The sequence below is a fragment of the Chiloscyllium punctatum genome, chromosome 26 (genome assembly GCF_047496795.1).
Source record: "Chiloscyllium punctatum isolate Juve2018m chromosome 26, sChiPun1.3, whole genome shotgun sequence".
Taxonomy (NCBI): domain Eukaryota; kingdom Metazoa; phylum Chordata; class Chondrichthyes; order Orectolobiformes; family Hemiscylliidae; genus Chiloscyllium; species Chiloscyllium punctatum.
Window position 1 is genome coordinate 27,976,406 of NC_092764.1, and position 24,340 is coordinate 28,000,745.

The 24,340-nt window shown below is 40.5% G+C and overlaps 1 protein-coding gene across 5 annotated transcripts in view; it reads left to right on the plus strand.

Moving 5' to 3' along the window:
* Positions 1-24,340, plus strand: part of zfhx3b (zinc finger homeobox 3b) — a 505,913-nt gene that overhangs the window by 447,226 nt on the left and 34,347 nt on the right. For all 5 annotated transcript variants that reach the window (XM_072595978.1, XM_072595979.1, XM_072595977.1 and 2 more), the window contains one exon: positions 23,737-23,861. In XM_072595978.1, coding sequence (XP_072452079.1) covers positions 23,737-23,861 — 125 coding nt within the window. The remainder of the gene's footprint in view (positions 1-23,736; positions 23,862-24,340) is intronic.

The window sequence follows — 24,340 nt, forward strand, 5'->3', positions numbered from 1 at the left end:
GAAACAGTAACGCAGAACAGCTTGCATGCCAAACAGAGCTGAAAAGGTGTTGCTGGAAAAGTGCAGCAGGTCAGGCAGCATTCAAGGAACAGGAGAATCGACGTTTCAGGCATAAGCCCTTCTTCAGAAATGAGGAAAGTGTGGCCAGCAGGCTAAGATAAAAGGTAGGGAGGAAGGACCTGGGGGAGGGGCGTTGGAGATGTGATAGGTGGAAGGAGGTCAAGGTGAGAGTGATAAGCTGGAGTGGGGTGGGGGCGGAGATATGAGGAAGAAGATTGCAGGTTAGGAAGGCGGTGCTGAGTTCGAGGGATTTGACTGAGACAAGGTGGGGGGAGGGGAAATGAGGAAACTGGAGAAATCTGAGTTCATCCCTTGTGGTTGGAGGGTTCCTAGGCGGAAGATGAGGCGCTCTTCCTCCAACCATCGTGTTGCTATGGTCTGGCGATGGAGGAGTCCAAGGACCTGCATGTCCTTGGTGGAGTGGGAGGGGGAGTTGAGGTGTTGAGCCATGGGGTGGTTGGGTTGGTTGGTCCGGGTGTCCCAGAGGTGTTCTCTGAAACGTTCCGCAAGTAGGCGGCCTGTCTCCCCAATATAGAGGAGGCCACATCAGGTGAAGTGGATGCAATAAATGATGTGTGTGGAGGTGCAGGTGAATTTGTGGCGGATATGGAAGTATCCCTTGGGGGCTTGGAGGGAAGTAAGGGGAGATGTGGGCGCAAGTTTTGCATTTCTTGCAGTTGCAGGGGAAGATGCCGGGAGTGGAGGTTGGGTTGGTGGGGGGTGTGGACCTGACGAGGGAGTCACGGAGGGAGTGGTCTTTTCAGAACGCTGATAGGGGAGGGGAGGGAAATATATCCCTGGTGGTGGGGTCCATTTGGAGGTGGCGGAAATGACGGCGGATGATACGATGTATATGGAGTTTGGTGGGGTGGTAGGTGAGGACCAGTGGGGTTCTGTCCTGGTGGCGGTTGGAGGGGTGGGGCTCAAGGGCAGAGGAGCAGGAAGTGGAAGAGATGCGGTGGAGGGCATCATCGACCACATCTGGGGGGAAATTGCGGTCCTTGAAGAAGGAGGCCATCTGGGTTGTACGGTTTAGGAACTGGTCCTCCTGGGAGCAGATGCGGCGGAGCCGAAGGAATTGGGAATATGGGATGGTGTTTTTACAGGGGGCAGGGTGGGAGGAGGTGTGGTCTAGGTAGCTGTGGGAATCAGTCGGTTTATAGTAAATGTCCGTGTTGATTCAGTTGCCCGAGATAGAAATGGAAAGGTCTAGGAAGGGGAGGGAGGAGTCTGAGATGGTCCAGGTGAATTTGAGGTCGGGGTGGAAGGTGTTGGTAAAGTGGATGAACTGTTCAACCTCCTCGTGGGAGCACGAGGCAGCGCCGATACAGTCATCGATGTAGCGGAGGAAAAGGTGGGGTGGTGCCAGTGTAGCTGCGGAAGATGGACTGTTCCACATATCCTATGAAGAGGCAGGCAGAGCTGGGGCCTATGTGGGTGCCCATGGCTACTCCTTTGGTTTGGAGGAAATGGGAGGATTGGAAAGAGAAGTTGTTCAGGGTGAGGACCAGTTCAGTGAGTCGAAGGAGGGTGTCAGTGGAAGGGTACTGGTTGGTACTGCGGGAAAGGAAGAAGCGGAGGGCTTTGAGTCCTTCATGATGGGGGATGGAGATGTACAGGGACTGGATGTCCATGGTGAAAATAAGGCGTTAGGGACCGGGGAAGTGAAAATCATGGAGGAGGTGGAGGGCGTGGCTGGTGTCCCGAACATAGGTGGGGAGTTCTTGGACTAAGGGGGACAGGACCCTGTCAAGGTATGCAGAGATGAGTTCGGTGGGGCAGGAACAGGCTGAGATAATGGGTCGGCCGGGGCAGTCAGGTTTGTGGATTTTGGGCAGGAGGTAGAAACGGGCGGGCTACTCCTTTGGTTTGGAGGAAGTGCTACTCCTTTGGTTTGGAGGAAGCAGTATGTGACCAAGAGAATGAAGTGATCCTACAACCAAAGAATCCGATCAAAGCTCTGTCAATCCTGTTGTGAATAATGGTCGGCATTTAAATAATAAATAGGAGATGGACACTATGCAAATATCAACATCCTCAATGATACGACTGCCTGATCCGTCAGCACAAAACACAAAGACAAAAGATTTTCCAAAGTGACATTGACAGTGCTATTGTGAAGCACGTACACAGCAGTAATTAAACATACTGATGCCTAGTTTAGAAATGCGAGGGTCACTCAGTTCCTGAGTTCATTACAGCCTTGGTCCAAAATATGAGAATGACTGGCCCTGACATCAAGGTAGTATTTGACAAAGTATGGCATCAAAATAAGGGACCCTGGTAAAATTGAAGTCAACGGGAATCAACATTGTATACTGATTAGAGTCAAACCTAACACAAGAAAGATGGTTGTGTTACTGGGGGCCATTTGGTTTAGTTTCAGGACATTGCTGTATGAGTTCCTCAGACTATTTTCCGATGCTTCTTCAATGACCGTTCCATCATATGGCCAAAAGTGGGCATGTTCGCTCATGATTTAACAACATACAATTCCATTTGTGACACCTCAGATACAACAACAGTCCATGCCAATCTGCAGAAAGACCTGGAGAGCATTCAGGTATGGGATAAAAATTGGCAAGTAATATACTTGTTCCACACAAGTGCTACTCAAGGACCAATCTCCCTTTGACATTTGACAGTCTTAACATCACGACATTGCTACTATTAATATTCTCAGGATTTAAATGGCTAGAAACTGAACTGCACCGACCAGATAAGCACTGTGACTATAAGAGCAGGTCAGAGGCAGGTGGATAACTGACCACCCTGCCATGGTTCGAGCATGTAGCTGAGCACCACCTTCTCAATGGCAATTAGGATTGAACAACAAACATCGGCCATGCCAGTGATGCCTGAATGATCTGATAGAATTAAACAAAACTGTCGTTGCTGCATTCCTGTTTGCAGACCTGAAATAATAGATCAGGTTATCCCGAGGCCTCTTTGTTCATTTAATTTCACCCCAGTCCACCAGATCAGTTGTATAATAAATTTTATTGAAATAAATTATTGTGTTTTATCATGTCTTCTAGCTGCCAATTTTTCCCATATCCTAGAGTCATAGAGATGTACAGCATGGAAACAGACCCTTCGGTCTAACTCGTCCATGCTGACTAGATATCCCAAACCAATCTATTCCCACCTGACAGCACCCGGCCCATATCCCTCTCTCCAAACCCTTCATATTCATATATCAATCCAAATGCCTCTTAAATGTTGTAATTGTACCAGCCCCCACCACTTCCTCTGGCAGCTCATTCCATACACGTACCGCCCTCTGTGTGAAAAAGGTGCCCCATAGGTCTCTTTTATATCTTTCCCCTCTCACCCTAAACCTATGCCCTCTAGTTCTGGACTCCCCGACCCCAGGGATAAGACTTTGCCTACTTACCCTATTCATGCCCCTCGTAATTTTTTAAACCTATATAAGGTCACCGCTCAGCCTCCAACACTTCAGGGAAAACAGCCCCAGCCTGTTCAGCCTCTCTGTATAGCTCAAATCCTCCAACCCTGGCAACATCCTTGTAAATCTTTTCTGAACCCTTTCAAGTTTCACAACATCTTTCCGAAATGAAGGAGACCAGAATTGCACCCAACATTCCAACAGTGGTCTAACCAATATCCTGTACAGCCACAACATGACCTTCCAACTCCTGTACTCAATACTCTGACCAATAAAGGAAAGCATACCAAACACCACCTTCACTATCCTATCTACCTGCAACTCCACTTTCAAGGAACTATGAACCTGCACTCCAAGGTCTCTTTGTTCAGCAACACTCCCTAGGACCTTACCATTAAGTGTATAAGTCCTGCTAAGATTTGCTTTCCCAAAATGCAGAAATAAAATGCAGGAATGGTCAGTCACCCAAACAACTGCATCAAGTAACATCTGACTACATTAACCAGCTTCAATTGTATTACTCTCTGCATAAGCACTTAATGCACAAGAGAAACCAATTAAGCAGTAGCACATTTAAGTGGTACAGACAGGAGCACTATTTAATGAACCTGGTTATAAGCAGGTAACCTTGGGGAGCTCCTTTGGCACAGTGGTGGTTTCACTACCTCTAAGCCAGGAGACCTGGGTTCAAGTCACACGGGATCCATATCTCTGAAAAGGTTGATTAGAAGATATAGGAGCACAATTAGGCCATTCGGTCCATCAAGTCTGCTCCGCCATTCAATCATGGCTAATATGTTTCTCAACCCCATTCTCCTGCTCTTCATTCTTTGATTCCTTCACCAATCAAGAATCTATCTATCTCTGTCTTAAAATATAATAAATGACTCAACGTCCACAGCCTTCTGTAACAATGAGTTTTACGTATTCACCGCACATCTGGCTGAAGACATTTGTCCCCATCTCAGTTCTGAAAGGTTGTCTCTTCGCTCTAAACCCTTGCCCCCCCCCCCCGTCCTGGTCTCTCCTCCTACTGAAAACATTTTCTCTATATCCCCTCTTTCAGTATTCTGTAAGTTTCAATCAGATCCTCCCTCATCCTTCTAAATTCCAAGTATAGACCCAGAGTCTTCAACTACTCCTCATATGACAAGTCCTTCATCCCAAGGATCATTCTTGTAAACCTCCTCTGGATCCCCTCCAAGGACAGCACGTCCTTCCTTAGATACAAGGCCCAAAACTGCTCACAATATTCCAAACGCAGTCTGACCAGAGCCTTATACAGCCCCATCCCTCTCGTACAGTACCTCTTTGTACTTGTATTCTAGGCAGTCTCGAAATGAATGCTAACATTGTATTAGTCATCCTAACTGACATGTGAACCTGAATATTAATCTTAAGAGAATCCTGAATTAGAACTCCTAAGTGCCTTTGTACTTCAGATTTCGGAAGCCTATTCCCATTTAGAAAATATTTTATGCCTTATTCTGCATTCCAAAGTGCAGAACCTCACACTTGCCCATATTGTATTCCATCTGCCCCTTCTTTACCCACTTTCCTAGTCTCTCCAAGTCCTTCTGCAGCCTCCCCACCTCCTCAACACTACCTGCCCCTCCACCTATCCTCTAGTGTCATCTGCAAACTTAGCAATGTCCTATGTCCTCAGTACCTTAGTCCAGATTGTTAATGTTGTGTTCCAAACACTGACCCCTCCACTAGTCATTGACTGCCTTGCTGAAGAAGACCCCTTTATCCCCACTTTCTGCTTTCTGCCAGTCACTCAATCCTCTAACCATGCCAGTAACTTGTTCCTAATACCATTAGCTGTTAGTTTATTTAGCAGGCTCCTGTACAGCGCCTTATCAAAGGCCGTCTGGAAATTCAAATATATCACGTCCACTACCTCTCCTTTGTCTAACCTGCTCAATATTGCCTCAAAAAATTTTAACAGATTTGTCAGATATGACCTCCCCTTGTCAAAGCCATGTTGACTCAGCCCCATTGTCCCATACGTTTCCAAATATTCTGCAAGTTTGCCCTTAGTAATGGACTCTAAAATCTTAACAACAAATGAGGTCAAGCTAACCAGCCCAAAGTTTACTGTCTTCTGCCTCCCTTCCTTCTGAAACAGCAGTGTTATATTAGACATTTTCCAGTCCTCTGGGACCCTCCCTGACTCCAGTGATTCTTCAAAGATTACCACAAATGCCTCCACAATCTCTCATCAATTTCCTTCAGAACCTTGGGATGTAATCCATCCAGTCTGGGGGCTTCCTCAGCACCTTCCCCTTGGTGATGACCACTATACTCACCTCTGACCCCTGGCTCTCTTGAAATTCTGGTGTGCTACTGGTGTCTTCCACAGTGAAGAATGTATCTATGCAGGTCACCTTATAGAGTACACTAAAGCATTTATGTGATCAGGACGAATTAAAAATAATGTTGGTCATTTTCCTCCATGTTGACCAAATAAAGATATCTTCGAGCCAAGAACTGTCAGTCATTAAACTCCTGCAGTGGAGATGAAGAGAGAGTCAATGCAAGCATAGACCAACTCAATTTCAATTTTATAGTTGTCTTTCTTTCTTATTACTTAGGTTGTTTCGGCAACCAAGTGCATTGTATTTCTGAAAATAACTTGAACGATTCATAGATAAAAGTTGTCGCTGAGAGTCATAAACAAATGGATTAAATCTGGCATCTTCATGCTGATAACAGGAGTCAGTGATTAAAAGGTTAAACTGTTGTGCGACTGTGAATTTTTATTATTAATAAGTGCAAGAAAGACAGGCAAATTTATAGCCACAAAAGTTTATTAGTTTACGGTATTGTATTATAGACACCAATGCTGAAAACACGAGACTTACGGAAAATGACATGAATTAATAATTACCTAATTGGCTCTTAGATTTTTTTTCACTGAGAGATGGAAGTTTATGTGATGTGCCTGTCAAAAGTACTTTAGCTAACTGATGTAGATGCCAAAGAGACAATAATTCCCCCCCCCCCCCCCCCCCACCACACTACATGCACGCGCACGCACACATACACACACACACTCCTGTGGTAGTTTTCTGGGTAGGTTTCCTGTGTGGCTTTGATGTAATGTATGGTGCTCCAGCAGATTGTTGTACATGTGGGTAAAATCGGGCCTGCAATGTAATCATTTTTGACGCCTGATGTTTGATTGAGACTGACATTTTAATGTCTGGAGCTGTGCAAGAGGTCAGATGTGGTTAACCTGGCTTTCTAACCTCCCTCTACTAGGAAAAGCAATGTCATTTAATCAGCCTACATTTAACTCTTTGAGGTCTAGGCACTAGCGACAAAATGGTTTTCTGTCCTGTCAGCTTCAATCCTTCCTGCCTGAGCAATAAAATAGATGAATGAGATATATTTCAGGTACAAAGTGAAGAGTGTGATAGCCAATCCACTGACCCATGGAAACTTTAAGTAGAAGTACTTGATTTGGTGTGGTTGTTGGAAGATACAAGAAAAATATATGTCCCCATCCCCACAAGCATGCAAGCTTTAATCAGAAACTTGATACAAAAAATCTGGTAATCTGTTTAATGTTTATTACAAAATAGGCAAAGTGAATAGCCAGACTCAGTGGGATGTCTTAAGAATGTACCCTCCTGATGCCAGTTATGGGAGCTAAATTATCTGGGTAAAGGTTTATGCATGTACTTGTGAAAAATATATTTACTCATGCAGCTCATTCAAAATGAATTTACATTTGGCTCAGCTCTCAGGCACACTTTATGCTTTCTCCTAATTTTTGAGATGCCTGTAAATATTACTTCATATAATCATGAGAATTAACCTTCAGGAGCAGCCATCTCTGCTGTCATTGTTAGGCTACACAAGAAAGCAATGACATCATAGTGTTCCACGGCGTAAATTAAAAGTGCTGAACAGCAATTGATAAATACCCCTTTAAAAATATCCCGTTATTTTGATTTAGTACTTTGAAATATAGATCCAGTAAACCAATGGAAAAAAGCTATGGTCCCTTGGCCTTAAAGGCTTTTCCATCACTACCATTAACTTCCAGTTTGGCAGACAAACAGGATTGTAAACTCTTCCACAACTTCAGTTCTGACCTTGCTGTGTCAGGTGGTAGGAGATGCACATTAGTTTAAAAACAGACACACGTGCCTATAATCCGCTACAAGAGACACATATGTAAGTTTTGGCCAGGGTTTCGGAAAATCAGCCAAAATCAGGACTTACAAAATATGCCCATCCGGGATGTGAAGTGAGCACCTGAACTAGGAGCAACATTGCATGGATGTGATAAATTAAAGTACAACCTTAAATTTAAACATGGTAATCTCTGAGTTTGCTCTTCAGTTTCAGGCTGGAAAAGTCTGTAGCAGTTTAGTGGAGATGGACAGTTTTACTCTCAACCGCATTCCTGCAGCATATGTTTCCTTGACACTAAACTTCTGCCAAACCGTTGTCCTGTTTGACCTGTTCCAGCCACATCTGGTAGTCAGACCTCCACTATCATTCATTAATTATTCACACATATGACAGTCGCTTATGGAACAAAAAAGGAGAGACAAAGTTGTAAGGATGAGAAAAAAATATGCTTTGTGTTTGTGGATTGTGAGTCTAAAATAGGTCCAGTACATACAATAGTACTTAGATGACATTTATTTTCCTGGCAAATAAAATTCAAAGGCTTCAGTTGTTTCAATGTCTCAACACATGTTCAATCTGGGCTCTATCCATAATTTGAAATTTCCAGATGTCATACATTATTTTTATTAGGTGAAAATGGACAATTATTGTTGAGCAAAAGTGGATTTTTAGAGAACGGAATATGACATTTTTGTTGGTACTGCTATTTTAGAATAATGGACTTCTCAGGCCTAATCCTGGTATGGGCACTAGTCAGCTTATCCATGTAGAGAAATTATTTATACATATAGACCAGTGCCCTCATTGTGAAAAGAGGCTCTGGAAATGTTATGGATCTCTTGTTCTTGAAGAAATTCAAGTTGCTTTGAGTTTAGTTTTTTTTAGGTATATCTTATAGTTTGAAGGCTATATCAAAAATGGTGTGAGAAATTAATTGTGCTCAAAAATTGCTGAGTAAGGAGAATTTATGGTTTCATTTTAAAGATTTGTTCCTTCATCGTGTGAGTTTTCTCATGAATTGAACTGAAATCATAAATAGATTTCCAATACTACAGTTTTCCATTCTGCCGGCTACACTCTGATTAGAACAAACAGAAACATGAAAATCAGTGAAAATGGTTAGTTTTCTTCAGTGATTCCATAAGCGCTTGTCAATTACTGCTGCAGCATTCTACCTAGTTTTGATTTCATTTTGACCAGGGCAACACGCCATATGCAATCAGATCATCTTGAATCTTTGCTGTAATTGTTCAGATGCAGTCTATAATGTTTTGGCTATCCCGCAGGCTTGTAAAAATATGTTAATCTTTATTGTATTATGAGTTACATAGTATGCATTTCCTGTCAGTGGCAATTACTTGTAATAATACTCCCCCTGTCACATCTTGCTCATCATAATCTGCTGTTAATACCCCACTCAGTTAAGCAATGCCATGTCCCTGGTGGCTAACCACGAACAATGCCAAGTGAGAGAAGCACATGCAATTTACTAGTCAATCATATTTAACATTGCACACAGAGAGTGAGACGTCTTGTAATCTCCACAAATAGCAGGGTTACAGGCTAAGGATAATTAAACCAAGATCTGTTGGTGTGATTTAGTCACCATTGTCAAATTTATATTCTTTCATGGAGTCTGGATTTTGCTGGCAAGGCCAGCATTTGAGAAGGTGGTGACAAGCTGCCTTCTTGTACCACCAGAGTCCACATCATGTTGGTGCACCCACAACAGTGAAGGGAATCTCAGATTTTGACACCCAAACAGGGAAGGAATGGCCGTTGGAGATGGTGATGTTCCCAAGCAATTGCTGTCCCATCCTTATCGGTGGCTGGGGTCCTGGATTTTCAAGCTGCTGCCAAAGGAACCTGACTGATTGATGCAATGCACGCTACTGCCTCTGTGCATTGCTGGTGGAAGGTGTGTATGTTACAGGTTAATGAATGGGGTGCCAATCGAGCTATGTCACGGATGGTTTAAACAAGCTTAGTTGAAGCTGGCACTTATGTAGCATGAATGTAACATCAGCCCAAGCCTAAGATGCAGATTTTACTATATGTGAACACAACTGCTTCAGTTTTATGAGTTTGCTTTGCATCAAATATTTCCCACAAATTGGTTTTAGTTGCAAGGAAATTAGAAAGTTTTGAGAAGATTTGTAGCTCAGGTTGAGGTTCTGGATGATGTCATTTCCTGATCTTTTTCTCAGGGGGTGGTACCATAAGACATCAGTAAATGATATCACCATAGGAAATGACATCACCAACCCAAAGAAACCCAACACATACATAGAAAGTAAGAAACATCAGCAGTGCTTTGTCCGGAGGCTCACTGAAGATGTTACCTAGTATGGTGACGAAACATCTAAAAATGAACCTTCCAGCTCAGTGAACAAACCTACATCCAGGAAATTAGAAATATATTATAATAAAAAAAGAATCTGGTTTCCTTTTGTATTTATGTCTTTCTGTTTCCATCTCATCATTGTCTGAAATAGAATGTCCATCTCACAGTGTAAACGACAGTCTTAGTCTTTTCCAAGTGTCAACCAAAATACAGATTCATATGAAAATTAAGTTATTTCCTTTAATAAGAACATTAGAACCAGGAGCAGGAGTTGGCTATCTGGCCCTTCAAGCCCGCTCTGCCATTCAATAAGATCATGGCTGGTCTTTTCATGACCTCAGCCTCACTTACCCATCCTCTCGCCATAACCCTTAATTCCTTTACTGTTCAAAAAAATTTTTTTAGCTTTAAAATCATGCAGTAAGGAAGCCTCAACTTCATTGGGCATTCACAACCTTTTGGTAAATAAGTTCCTTCTCAATTCAGTACTAAATCTGTTCCCCGTAATTTTGAGACTATCCCATCTTGTTCTAGTTTCACCTGCCAGTGGAAACAACCTCCCTGCTTCTATTTTACCTATTCCCTTCATAATGTTATATGCTTCTATACGATCCCCCTCTTCTAAATTCCAATGAATATAATCCCAGCCTACTCAGTCTTTCTTCATAAGCAACCCTCTCAATTCTGGAATCAACATGGTGTACCTCCTCTGCACCCCCTCCAGTGCCAGTACATCCTTTCTCAAGTAAGGAGACCAAAACTGCACACAGTACTCCAAGTGTAGCCTCAGCAGCACCCTGTATAGCGGTAACATAACCTCCCTGCTTTTAAACTGAATTCCTCTAACAATGAAGGACAAAATTCCATTTGCCTTCTTAATTACCTGTTGCACCTGCAAAACAACCTTCTGCGATTTATGAAGAAAGATATCTCTAACCCCAATATCTGCCCAGTTCTATCAGATTTAAAGATGCATAGAGCACAAAACAAAGCTGATAGCAAGTTTGCAGTCATGATGGTTATTCTTTCTTTTTGTCCTTCCTTTCATGCACATAGGTATGTTTTGTTCCAGTAATGTTGTGTTGTTCTTTCAAAACTAACTTTGAATCCCAATTGAGTTGAAGCTGGCAGAAACTAAAGAAAGTACTCTTCAGCATGATCAATTGAACAGATCAATATACCTTTTGAAATTAAATAAGCTGCACAAGCTCAGTCCACACAGTCCAAGTTCAACTTACATCACCATGATCCTGGTCAAAAACATTAACTTCAAGCCTAGGTTTATGGGGGAGACTTAGTGAAGCACGAAAAGACTGAATAGACAATTGGTGGATATATGTAATCATGCTATTTTAAAGCTTGAATTTGTATTTTGTATTTTAATTAAACACTTATTTTTGGAATTTGAAATTTCAGAAACAATGAGGGGAAACATCAGCACATGGGAAAAATAGAATGGATTCAGAATTTTGCGAAAGCCCAATGGCTCACTTATAATCAGGGTGATATTTTCCATTCAAAATATGGGCATGGGGATTTATAATAGAAAACTCTGTGCATTCCATTCTAAGCAACTCCAATTCTAAAACATTTTGCAGCTTAAATTGGTGTGCATTAGAAAAGCAACCATGTGAAGTACTTGTAGTCCACATTTTATTTATGAGAATTCTTTGAACATCTTCCAAATTCCAGAGTATTTATCAATATCAAGACCTGTGTTCAGATGTTTTATGCATTCCTTGCTTCAGCTAGTCATGAAGTTGTAGTTACAATTTTTGACAATTCATATAGCTGTATATATTTAATCTGTTTCTAATTGTGCTTGAAGTCAGTATAAGTGGAGGTGATCTTAATCATTTTCCCTATTTTAATTCAAAATTAATTTGTAAATAGGTACAACAGAAAATAATGTACCATTAATAATTCTTGCTTCATTCTTCACTAGCAATTAAAGTAACTTATACATGGTATAAAAGTAAAGACAGTGGAATGCAAACAACTTGTGTTCCAATTAATATTTTCTGGGGTCCAAATTTAAAATTAAACATGTAAGAAGGAACATGTAAAAAATAACTTGAGCCAAATATTGAGGAGCCAAGTCAGTCTGCTGATCTGGTATAGAATATGGCTATGGCTTTAATGTGGCCAATCTCCCAGCAACAACCTCAACCCAACCTGACTCTGGCAAATTACCCAAAGTGAATTGTAAACATGCCTAATTGCTGAGCAGGAAAAGACCAGCTTGATCATTGAGCACTAACCCACAATTATGATGCCGGGAGCAACATGACAAGGCACTTCATATCTACCAACTGTCAACTTGGAAGAGAAAGAAACCAAGTTCAGAAAGGGATGAAAATTATTGTGCATTCTGACACTTGCAAGTATCTCAGAAACAGCCTAGGGGTTCACTTGGGCCGTACATTACATTAGCTGTGAAATCACTAATTTGTTTATAAAATGCAATCTCTGCCCTAGGTACAGACAGGGCCTGCTCTCTCTCACACGACTCATGTTGACAGCACACAGTTCAACACATCCTTGAAAAGTGGAGCCACTGAACATTCAGCCTATTCCTGCTGTTGTATAATTCAAGTATATTGAATTGAAGTATTTTACTGGTCGGCCCTAGTCCATCTAAATGAAATAAATGATTAGTACACCTATTCCATTATTTTATACAACTTTTTCAGCTTCCTGTATTAATATGTGAAATAAAAGAAAATCTGTTTGTTACCTGTAATATTATCAGTGTTAAAAATCAGTGTAGTTACAGTGAGTTATCGTTAGTTATTGGTGGAATTGAAGTACCACTCAAGTCTGGTTTCTTCTTTCTGAATCCCTCACCACCTTTTGGTTTCACCTCTTCACTACTTTGGATATTAAGTGGCCCAGTCAGGAGGTTTTGACTGGGGACAACACATAAAATAGATTGTGCACCCAACACACTAGCTTCCCACCCACCCCAGGTTCATGCCTATCATATGGAGGGTGTGCCTGATGTTGAATTGACAGCTCACCCACTATATGTAACTAAATAGTTAAGGGTGAATTGAGTTTGTCAAAAGCTCAAATGAGATAATTCCTAGGTATTTGTTGATTAAAGTTTCAAACCCAGGGAGATTGAGAGGGACTGAGGGCAAGACATGGATTTAAAGAACCGAGCTGAATTGACAGCTTCAGTAAGGGTCTCAGGAAGATGCATTAACTAAAGAAATTAGTGATGATTAAAGCATAAATTGTCTGAAAAAAAAAGCCTGATTACAGCCATACCAATTGAACAAGGAGCTTTAGTGTGGAGACAGTAGTGTTGATTCACTGAGGTCTGAATGTCTGTAAGGTTGTTGTTGGGGTAAAAGTGTTGAATCTTCCTTTCTGAAATTTGTAATGAGTTCATTCACAATAGTTCTTGTACAGTGTAGTATTTTGTTTCTGAATTTTTATTTGTCAAATAAAATTTATTGTTCTCTTGTTAAAGGTATATCGGCAGCCACTTGTGAATATGTCCATTGACTGACTTAGAAGGGGTCTTGTAGCATCGCAGCATTGTCCCGAGCTTCTGAACCATACGGTTCAAGTCCCACCTGCCCAAAAGCATGTTCTAGCATGTCCAAACATGTCGGTTAATGTAACTAAGCTGTTTAAGAGAGAGAGCATTGTCCAGAACGACTATGATTATGATAAGTCCGATCAAACATTTATAAAAGTCAAATGCCTGAGAAATTAGAATGGGGAACAAATAAATGGCACATTAATTGAATGCATATTTTAGTTCTATCTTCACAAATACTTTAGTTCTATCTCCAGCTGATTCTGGAGCACAACTCTTCAATATTACTGCTGTCAAGGGTGTCACAACCAAAGTTCTAGTGACAGGGCAGAATTGAAGGAAATTAGTATTAGGAGGAAAATGATGCTGGGAAGTTAATGTGTTTAAAGTCTGACAAATCACCAGGGACTGATAATCTATACCCCAGTACTAGAACAAGTCATCCAGGAAATGTTGGGTGCATTGGTGATCATCTTTGAAAGTTGTGTAGGCTCTAAAGCAGTTCCTACAGATTGGAGGGTGGCGAATGTAACCCCACTATTTAAAATTTTAAAAAGGGAGAGAGAGTAAAAAACAGAATGACAGGCCAGTTAGCACCCCCCCCCAACACACACACATGAAATGTAGTGAAAATGCCAAAGTCTATTATAAAGGACTGGATTAGAGATCATTTGGAAAGCATTAACAGAATTAGACAAAATTAGTATGGGTTTATGAAAGGTAAGTCATGTTTAACATATCTACTGGAGCTTTTGAGAATGTAAGTAGTAGACTAGACAAGGAAAAACCAGTGGATGTGTGTATTTGGATTTTCAGATGGCATTTGACAAGGTCCCTCAAGAGATTTGTGGGCAAAGTTAAAATACATTGGATAGGGGTAATATAAATTGGTAAGGAGTGAGAATTGGCATAACAGATAGGAAACAGAGAGGTGGAATAAATGGGATGGCAGGACTATCATTTGAGTAGAGATTGGTTCAATTGTATTCACTAGTGCTTAGAAAGACGAGAATGAATCAGATTGAAAAGTATGAAATTCTAACAGGGCTGAAGACACCAGATGCAGAGAGAATGTTATGCCTGAGCTTAGTCATCACATGGCACCTCTACAGGAGATCCTCAGGGTAGGTATTTTTAATCAACCTGTCCACGTATATTATGACACACCTCTGGAGAAGGTGGAATTCAAACCCAAGACTCTTAGTTCAGAGGAAGGGACACTACTACTGCATCATAAGAACTCCACAGCAATGGTCACAGCATCATGTCTGCACCAGCTCTCTAGATATTTTTTAATCAGCCAGTTCAGAGATGTTATTACACACCTCTGGAGCCGATGGGACTTGAATCCAAGTTGTGGACAGTGCCGGTGAGTGTCAAGCCAGCAAGTGCCCCCAAATTGCTCAGAATATGTATTTTTCTAATCAGCCTGTTCAGAGATGTTATTACACACCCCTTGAACAGGTATGATTTCGTTTTGAGACTCATGACTGAGAGACAGGGACACTACCACTGCACCATAAGAGCCACAAAGTTCCTCAGGATAGCTATTTTCTCATCGACCTGTCCAAAGATGTTATTACACACCACTGCTTTATGTGATCTGAGCCATGTTTTGTGAGAGCCTATCACTGAATGCATGGCTCTTGTAGATTTCAATGAATGTCTTCCAGTCTAGGCTTTTTCCTCACAAAGAATATGGCTCCAGAAGCTCAGGCTGGTAGCCATTCGCAGTATACAGTAACCCACTTTGCTAACAATTTAACCAATTCAGAAGCCATAGATTCACACAAAACATATCATCGAAGAGTCTTACGTATTTGTGCTCACTTTATTATTCTTATTTCTAAGAATTCAACTGCTCCAATCACAGTAATACAAAGCTACTATAAGAGCTGTTGATCTTCCTGCTGGTTCTGATTTGACCAGCCCAGAAGGAGATAAACAATGTGTTCTGTTTTTACTGTGTAGTGCATTTCCATTTTATAGCTAAATTTTTGGATGCAAAATGTGTAAATGTAACGTAGAAATAGACCAAGTTTTTATTTTATCAAGTTAAGTGGACTTCTTTTTGTTTGTTTTCCAGTAATCCATATACTGACTGGTCTAGTGTGCCTGTTGCACAATATAAAGCAGCTGTGTTTGCATTGCACCCTCACACTTATCATATAACAGAGCTTTTTGGACCTGTAATTTGTTGATGATGCCTTTGGCAATCTTGGACAACTGCCAATTTCTTTCCATTTGCATTGTGTGGGCTGTGTTGCTGTAAGACAGGGTGTTAAAGATGCCATTTACAATCTGCTAATTGGGACAAAGAAATATGTTAACATGTGCCACAGACATCACCATATAATATACCTCTAATTATTTTATATTTACTTAACATCAAAGTTGCTGAGTCTGAATTATGCCAGTGTGAAAGTATGAAGCAACATGGACCAATTGTATAGATGACAGTTAAGTGTCAGAGATTAATTTCTGAAATCCAGCCAGAGTGGGCTGGAGGGGAGGGAAGGGAATGTGTGCAGGGGTTGAGGGAAGCAATTATGTTATGTACCTGTCTATGCTTTATTTGTTCAGAATAAAACAATTAAGAATTTCATTATATCTGAATGTTTGGTCAGTTTCTTTTTCCTAAGGGAAAGTTGAGGAGCAGAATTTCTGCTTTAAAAGGCCTGATGTAAGTGTTTTTATGCTGTCATAGGGGCTCCTGGACATGAAAAGAGCCAATAAAGCATACTAAACTAAGGTCAAAGCGATCTATTAGTTGGTGTGACTTTTACTGTACAGCTGACCTGGCCATATAGCAGCAGGGGTAAGGCTGCCCAATAAATCTCTGCAGTGGTCAAAGCAACAGAAGGGACAGAAGCAGATTAACATATGACTGGAAATATAAATCATTGTTTGGAATCAACATAAGTTAGAAGCTACTGGAAAAGTTGCCTTTTTTTTTACATTTCTGGGACCACCAATCTTGATGCGTTCTCTGCTAGTGCTATTTTTAATGTATTTTCTTTGTTGGTTGAGATTTTATCCTGAATCCGTAACAACACTTTGCAAATTATTTTCTCTTGTAAGTACTTATAATAAGGCCTGCTTAAATCCTGATTTTAACTCCTTAGCAGAATGCCATCAGGTTTACTGTAAAAGTTTGAGTTTTCCAGTACTTATTTGAATAATCTGAGCTAGTACCTTAAAAACTAAACTTCTTTCATTCGTTTCCTTTCGTAAGCGTACTTGTGTTTACTACATGTGACTACAGCTAGCATTGAATTGTATTACTTAATTTATCAAGCAGTTATTAATTATTAATCAAACTTAATAGATGAACTTCTAATTCATCAGATATTTATCTCTTTCAAAATAGACTTGTTGGTTTTGGTGTAGAAATTGCCATTTGGTTTTTGAACAAAAATCTCTAAGGATTTAAAGTGTACGCTTCTGAATTCAAATTTTCCCATTTGATAATGAAACTTTTTTATTGATTTATGCAGTTTGGTAACTAGAATGAGATCATCAGCAATTGAATCTAGGCTTAGTGTAAGGAATGTTAGTCTAATGGCGCTGTCAAAAACATTAAAAGTTTTAATAATAAATGTGAAAGACAATCTTCACTCCTAAATTATATTAACTAAACTTATCCATATGCTCTACTCAGTGAAACATAAACTTGCACATGGTGTAAAAAGCCAAACAGTGCAGATGTTGGAACTTTGTATATGGTCTATTTACATGCAGCATTTCTAAAAATACTTTACATAAACTACTTTTACCCACCATAATACTATTTTTGGATACCATTCAAAAATGTATTTATCAAAAACTGCTTGTTTATGTTTTTCATGGTTTCGATTTTGTTGGAAGAGTAATAAATAACTTTTTTTATGTCAATAGCCGTGGTAAATCACAGTGTCTACATGAGAACTACTGTATGTTTGGCTCTTAAATAATCACATTTTGGACGGAATTTTAACCTGTAATTATTAAATAAGATAGCTGTAATTCTTTAGAAGAACTCTGGTTTTGGGAAATAATAATTCAACTATGACCTCAATATATGGCATACACCCATACAAGCTTGTTCTCTTCCATTAAAGTTGTTTAAGGACATTCCTTGAGCCAGAATATGACTTGCAGTGATAAACAGAGTAAGGCCCATAACTACTTTATAGGAATTTTTCATCTCAACACACAATGTTCTTTGACATTGTTGTATGTTGTCTCCAGCTGGATCAGTAAGTTTATCTGGTGAATAGTTGTACAATAGAAGCCACAAGTGCCCTCATTTCATTCTCCAGTCTCAGCAGAGGTATCTGATCACATCCAACATTTGGATCTGCTGATAGGGCTCAGAGCAGAAAGCCTATTAAGGCATTCCACTCTGTACAACTCCCTTACTGTACATACCTTGCTTTTGGATAGCTTGCCAGTCCTCATTATCAAAGCCCAAACTTGAGTCATAGATGATTGGCTAATGTATCCCCAACAGGAAGTTAATACAGAACAGAAGCATACTGGTGAACATGTGTTGAATGACTGCCATGTTGATAAAAATAGCTTCTGCTTGATTTTAGTTGTACTTAATTGTGCAAAATTATAACAGTAGGGATGGCAACTATTTAGATGCAATAAGTCAAAACAGGTTATTGTTTTGATGTTAGATTTAGCATATTACAAAAGTCTGGCCTATTCTCAAATTAGTCTTCAGGTGAACAGAAATGATATGTGTCAAAAGTAATTAAGAAATTATGTGAAAGAAGGCGTTAAGATTTATTTAAATACAATTAGAATACTGGTTTCACTTCTAAAAAAATGATCTTACTCATTTGTCCTCCTTTCAGCCACCCACTGAAACCTTTGCCTCCAAGCTGTGGAACAGAGTTAGCTGAGCCCTAGGATATAGCCTTTTCATTATAAAATGAACCAATGCTGAAGTTAGCAAATAATCCCATTTTATGAGCAGCAAAAGGGTTTCATAAAACATTCTTGTAACATTAAAATTTAAATTGCCTTCTCTGAGTACCATATCTCCACGGAATTACCTCTCAGTAAAACTTGGGGGCAAATCTATTAGTTGGCTTATATGGTGACAAGCTGATATTCAAAAGAATTAGAGATTTGGTCGCAGGGGATACATTCTGTAATTTTGCATATTTAACTAAAAGTATGATTTTCATTTTCCATTATTTAAGTGCTATCATCTAAAATTGTACATAAAATATTCTTTAGAAAAAACTTGTAGTGTTCAGGCCGTTGAACTTCAGCAATAGACTGAAAAAATATAGCTAATACATACACAAAATTAGAACGTTCAAAGAACTTTACAGATTTGATCGATGGGTCTCCACTACAAAGTTTAGGGAATAATGCATTGAAATTTCAGCAATTAGAAATGTATTTCTGAACCTCTCATGCTTGATGATCTTTTGGAGAGACACAGCTTAATGTATACAGACCAAACAGAAACAGGTTCAAATCTCCAAATCTGCTGAGCTAACTGATCTTGACTAAAAATTAAGTGAAAACAATATTAGGTGGATATTCCCAATGCTTGTAAGAGGACAGTTCCTTTTGGATAATGGAAAAAAAGTAGAATCCTTGCTTTATTTCCTTTCTTCATATTCAAATAATGATAAGTATAGTGCTTCACTTGTTATTTCTTGAACCAGCTAATTCAGCAGAGACCAGGATTCAAACTTGTCGTAATAATGTACAAGTTAATTTCACATCAAGTGAGGCATTTACCCATAGACCATCGGAAGAGTACATTTGACCTGCAATAACTAGTTGTTCTTTATAAGAGTAAGTCTTTCGGGTCCTATTATTGGAGCAACATGGTGGCTCAGTAGTTAGCACTGCTGCCTCACAGCACCAGGGTACCAGTTTCGATTCCAGCTTTGGGCAACTATCTGTATGGAGTTTGCTGCAGTTCTTCTCAGACTGCAGCCTGATTTGGAAAAGGAGCACAGATTGCAGAGAGATGAGGAGAACACTCAAAAGAAGACCATACCATTCCAAGGGTCTTCAAGGACCACTTCCTTAAACTTTGCTACCTCCTAACCCTGAATTCTAGCTTCAAACCAGGATCTGGACAAGATAGGAGAAAGTGAGGACTGCAGATAGAGGAGGGTCAGAGTCAAAAAGCATGGCATTCAGAAAAGCATAGCAGGTTGGGCAACAGACCCAACCCTCCAAGTCGGCACAGACCTCTTGATCTGACTACCTGTCCATCTGCCTTCCCACCTATTCCTTCCATCCTCCCCCACCAACCTATTGCAACATCGTCCTACCTGCATCCACCTATTGCCATCTCACCTACCTTTCCCCCAACCCCACCCTCAGCCCCCATATATCTCTCAGTTCCCTTCCCTCTCTATATTCTTATGCCCGAAACATTGACTCTCCTGCTCCTTGGGCACTGCCTGACCTGCTGTGCTTTTCCCAACGCCACGGTTTCCAACTCTGACATCATTGTCAAAGTAACTATTACTTTCCATTTCAGTGGCAGTGAATCCTTCCAGGCAAGAGCAGGTGACATTTCTCAGTCCAGTGATGACAGGGGTCCTGTATGGGAGGAAGGCAGATATTATTATTTTCTCACTGATCAGAGAGAAACAGAAGGAGAGAGCACATTGATCGGTTTGGCTGGCAGTTCTCAATGATGCATGGTGCAATTGACTGCAAGTGAGTGACTCTGGGTGAATCAAAGGGACATCGGACTTCTGAGCAGGAGTCGGCTATGTGGCCCTTGCAGTCTGCACTGCCATTTGATAAGGTTGAGGCTGGCTGACATAAGAACAAGAAGAAAGTGAGGACTGCAGATGCTGGAGATCAGAGCTGAAAATGTGTTGCTGGAAAAGCGCAGCAGGTCAGGCAGCATCCAAGGAACAGGAGAACCGACGTTTCGGGCATCAGCCCTTCTTCAGGAATGAAGAAGAAGGGCTTATGCCCGAAACGTTGATTCTCCTGTTCCTTGGATGCTGCCTGACCTGCTGTGCTTTTCCAGCAACACATTTTCAGCTCTGACATAAGAACAACTCTACTTAAGTCTGCCTCCTGTAACCCTTAACTCCCTTGTCTATCAAAATCTATCTTTTTCAGCCTTGATTAAGTTCAATGGCACAGTCTCTGATGTTTTCCAGGAAAAAGAATTGCAGGACTAAAAGATCTTTAAGAGACAATTCTCTAATCTCAATTTTAAATGGGAGACATCTTATTTTAAAATATGTCTCTTAGTTCTAGTCTCTCCCACAAGGGGAAATAACTTTCCAGTATTCACTCTATCAATGTCCCTCAGGATCGTTTATGGTTCAACAAGATCACCTCTCATTCTTCTAAACTCCAATGCACGTAGGCTCAATCTCTGTTTATAAGATAATTTCTTCATTCCAGGAATGTGCTGAGTGAACTTTCTTTGAACTGCTTCTTTTGCAAATAAAGACACCAAAACTGTATGCAGTACTCTGGATGTGACCTCACCAGGGTCCTGTGCAGCTGCAGTAAAACTTTCCCATTTTTATATCCCACTGGCCTCGCAATTAACAACAACAGTTCATGTGCCCTCCAGATCATTTGCTGTTACTGCACGCTGTATCCATGCACAGTGCATTCAGATCCCTCTGACTGAGTGAATCCTCCAGTATTCCTCTGTTTAAATCATATATTGCTTTTGTATTCTTTCTGCTAGTTCACAAATTCATATTTCCTACATTAAATGCCATTTGCCAATTTTTTGTCTATTACTGCAGCCCATTATATCCTTTGTAAACTCTTTACCTCTCTTGACCATGTATTTTTCTACCTGTCTCATTCTGATCAGCAAAGGCTGCCACCATGTGTTCCGTCCCTTGATCCAAATCATTAATATAGATTGTAAATAGTCGCATATTTAGAGGGAGATGCTCCTTAACTACTTAGACTATCATTCTGTTAGCATCCAATCATTTACGCGACCTCCATGGCCCCTATCATGAGCATTAGGCTTTGTCACCTTCACAGGCAGTTTTAGGAGGAAGAAGAAGGACGTATGCATTCTAGTTTCAGGCAGGTTATCCATAAGTAGATGTACTCAGACTTTGTTCCTCTGACATGTGATCTCCATTTCACATGCCCTGCAATTCTCCATCTTTCAGTCTCACAGACAGCATTTTATTGAAATAAATGGCAACAACAAGAATACATTTATAATACCTTCACTAATGCATACAACAATTTTGGCACCTTTCTTAAAAGTGCCTTTGCCTGCCCCTTGCCTACCCTAAGTGACTGCAGAGTGGATGGAAAGCTGCTGATTGTGATTGAGGTAGCTTCACAGGACAGTGTCGAGTGACTCTGAGCTCTGTGGGCCCAGCTTCTGAGAATACCACATTGTTGCAGCTCATTTACACCTGATGATTCATCACCAGGGGATCTTGTATACTAGTTGCAGGTGTCACTGTCTGAGCTGATGGTTATGATCATCAAATCAAGTTGTGGTGCTTTTTCATCAGAGGTCTATAATTGTTCTCAATCTTCACCGTGAGACTGCAGTAGCTGGCCCTCTTGGCCATCTGAAGAGGAGCATTGGGGGTGAGTGAAATGGGGATAGACAAGAAGCAGGAAGTCCACAGTTTCACAATCTGTAGCTTGCAAAAGGCTTGTCAGTGGCATAAGGCATGAAGATACTGTTATTCTTAACATTCTGAGTAATGCCAGATTTAACATCTCAAAGGCACTTAGGGATAGGCAACAAAATTACATCGGTGAGTAAAGAAGAAGTAACAGCTGGCCCCACGTCACAAGCATCATCTCCTCTCTGTAGTAATGGACTTCCATTTCTTGTAGGAGAGGTGGAAGATGTCAGTGAATGGGCCTGCAAAGTGTTTGAGTGACATACCCGAGACAGGAGAATCACTGGGGATACGTGGAAGTAACTTGAGCTGGCAGCATTGTTATGCGTATGAAGAGAAAATGAAATATCCGAATGGTAAACATTTCCTGATGACTGATGAGTGTCACGATGAGGATAAGGTACATTAAGCTGAGTGATATGTTGGTGGAACAGCGAACAGGAGATTTAGATACCAACACTTTCACTGATCTTGGGGATCAGTGTTTCCACCTGACACTGCAGGTGAACTCTAAGAACAGATTCCCCTGGCTCCCTGCTCCTATTCTCTTCCTGCTGCATCTAGAGTATCTCTTGGCTGCCTTGAGAAACAATGGATTGTTTCCTCCAGTCCCGCTCCATCACTAATCCCTCCAGTGCTTTATAAGAAAGCCCAGAAATTGTGTTTTCTGCCTGTTGCTCAGTTTGTTGTACTTTTCCTTCCAGTCACGTCTTTCACAGAGAGATATAGTAGCAGCTGTTGCAAGAATCTTTAAGGGAGGCAGGCTACCTTTCCGAGGTCTTGGCTAGCTGGAACACACCCTGCTGGGCCACCTGATGAGTGTGTACCATGGATCACACAGGGCTGCTGAAGCCATTTAGCTGAGCTGGCAACACAAAGTCTAGGTGCCATGTATTCCCAAGGGGGTGATCATTTATCACAATCCAACTGAAACCTAGTTTCTTGCCCAGAAACTTTATTCCAAAGGCCCTACTAATTACAAGTCTCCAATTGCAATGTGTTGCATTACTACTATCTGGATTATCATCAACCAGGTTGAGTTTAGGACTTATCATGAACTCTTACATCTGATTAATTCAATATTCTGCAAAGGAGAGAGGAGTACTTTGGCAGCATGTTTATCATAAAAACTAAATTGACTTCAATGTGTGAAATTGCAGGTCTCATAATTCAGTTCAATGAATGTGAGTGTATATGTGCACTTATGTACTGTTTTTGACAATTTCATATTGCGATATCTATAAATAAATCAAGTGTTAAATTCAATTAATGCTTTACTTATGAAGTTTGAGCATAGTGCTTGCTGCAGAATACCTCATTTTTGCTATTAATTACGTTATTTCATGGGTTAAACTGTATCTACTACAAGAAATTGGCCCTAATTTGAAAGATATCGGCCGACAATCAAAATTAGTTAGGATCTCAGCACATCCAGTGAAGAAATGTTTAGGTTTGTTTTGAGAAAACCCAAACTTTATATTGTATCTCCATGTGGATCCTCTACATTTCACAGCTGGTAGATTATTTTTTCTATGCTGACACCACATAGGTGGGATTGATATGGTCTTATGTAATCATTAAATTGGATGGCTTAAATTCCCTTTGTTTGCAGTACCTATAGGAGACAAAGAACAACAGGACTCAGCAAATGCAAAACGACCATCGCTACCAGGAAGCATGGAGTTGCCTCTTTCTTCGAAAAGGCCACGGACAGCGGAAGAAACAAACACAGAGCAGGTATTTCTCAAAGATACTCATAACTCTGAAATCATTATTCTTCAAGTTAACACAAAATAATTAAACTATCTAGCCTGAGTACATTTTCATTAATTTCTATATAAAAAGTCCATGTGCAAGTTTATTTTTACCATACAATTATTACATGTTGTCGTTTAATGTGACATTTCAGACACCTTTCATTCAGAAGGAGCTTCAGCGCCTGATGTTTCCAGTTCCAACTGCAGCCATTGTCAATTATGCAGTGCTTGTCTGATGCATTTTAACTCCCCATTCCCCAACATCAATTATCTTAGTTCAGTTCCTTCTTCACACAGTGACATTCTTGGCAAAGTACCTACTTCTTGAGGAGCCTGAATGCCATCCACTGTTGACCATGACATCTTTTTAGCACTCATAAATGATTTAGGCGATCGTTCAACATTCTGTTGAAAAGGACATTTGAGAAATTTGAAAACTGGAAGAAGGATATTGAAGCA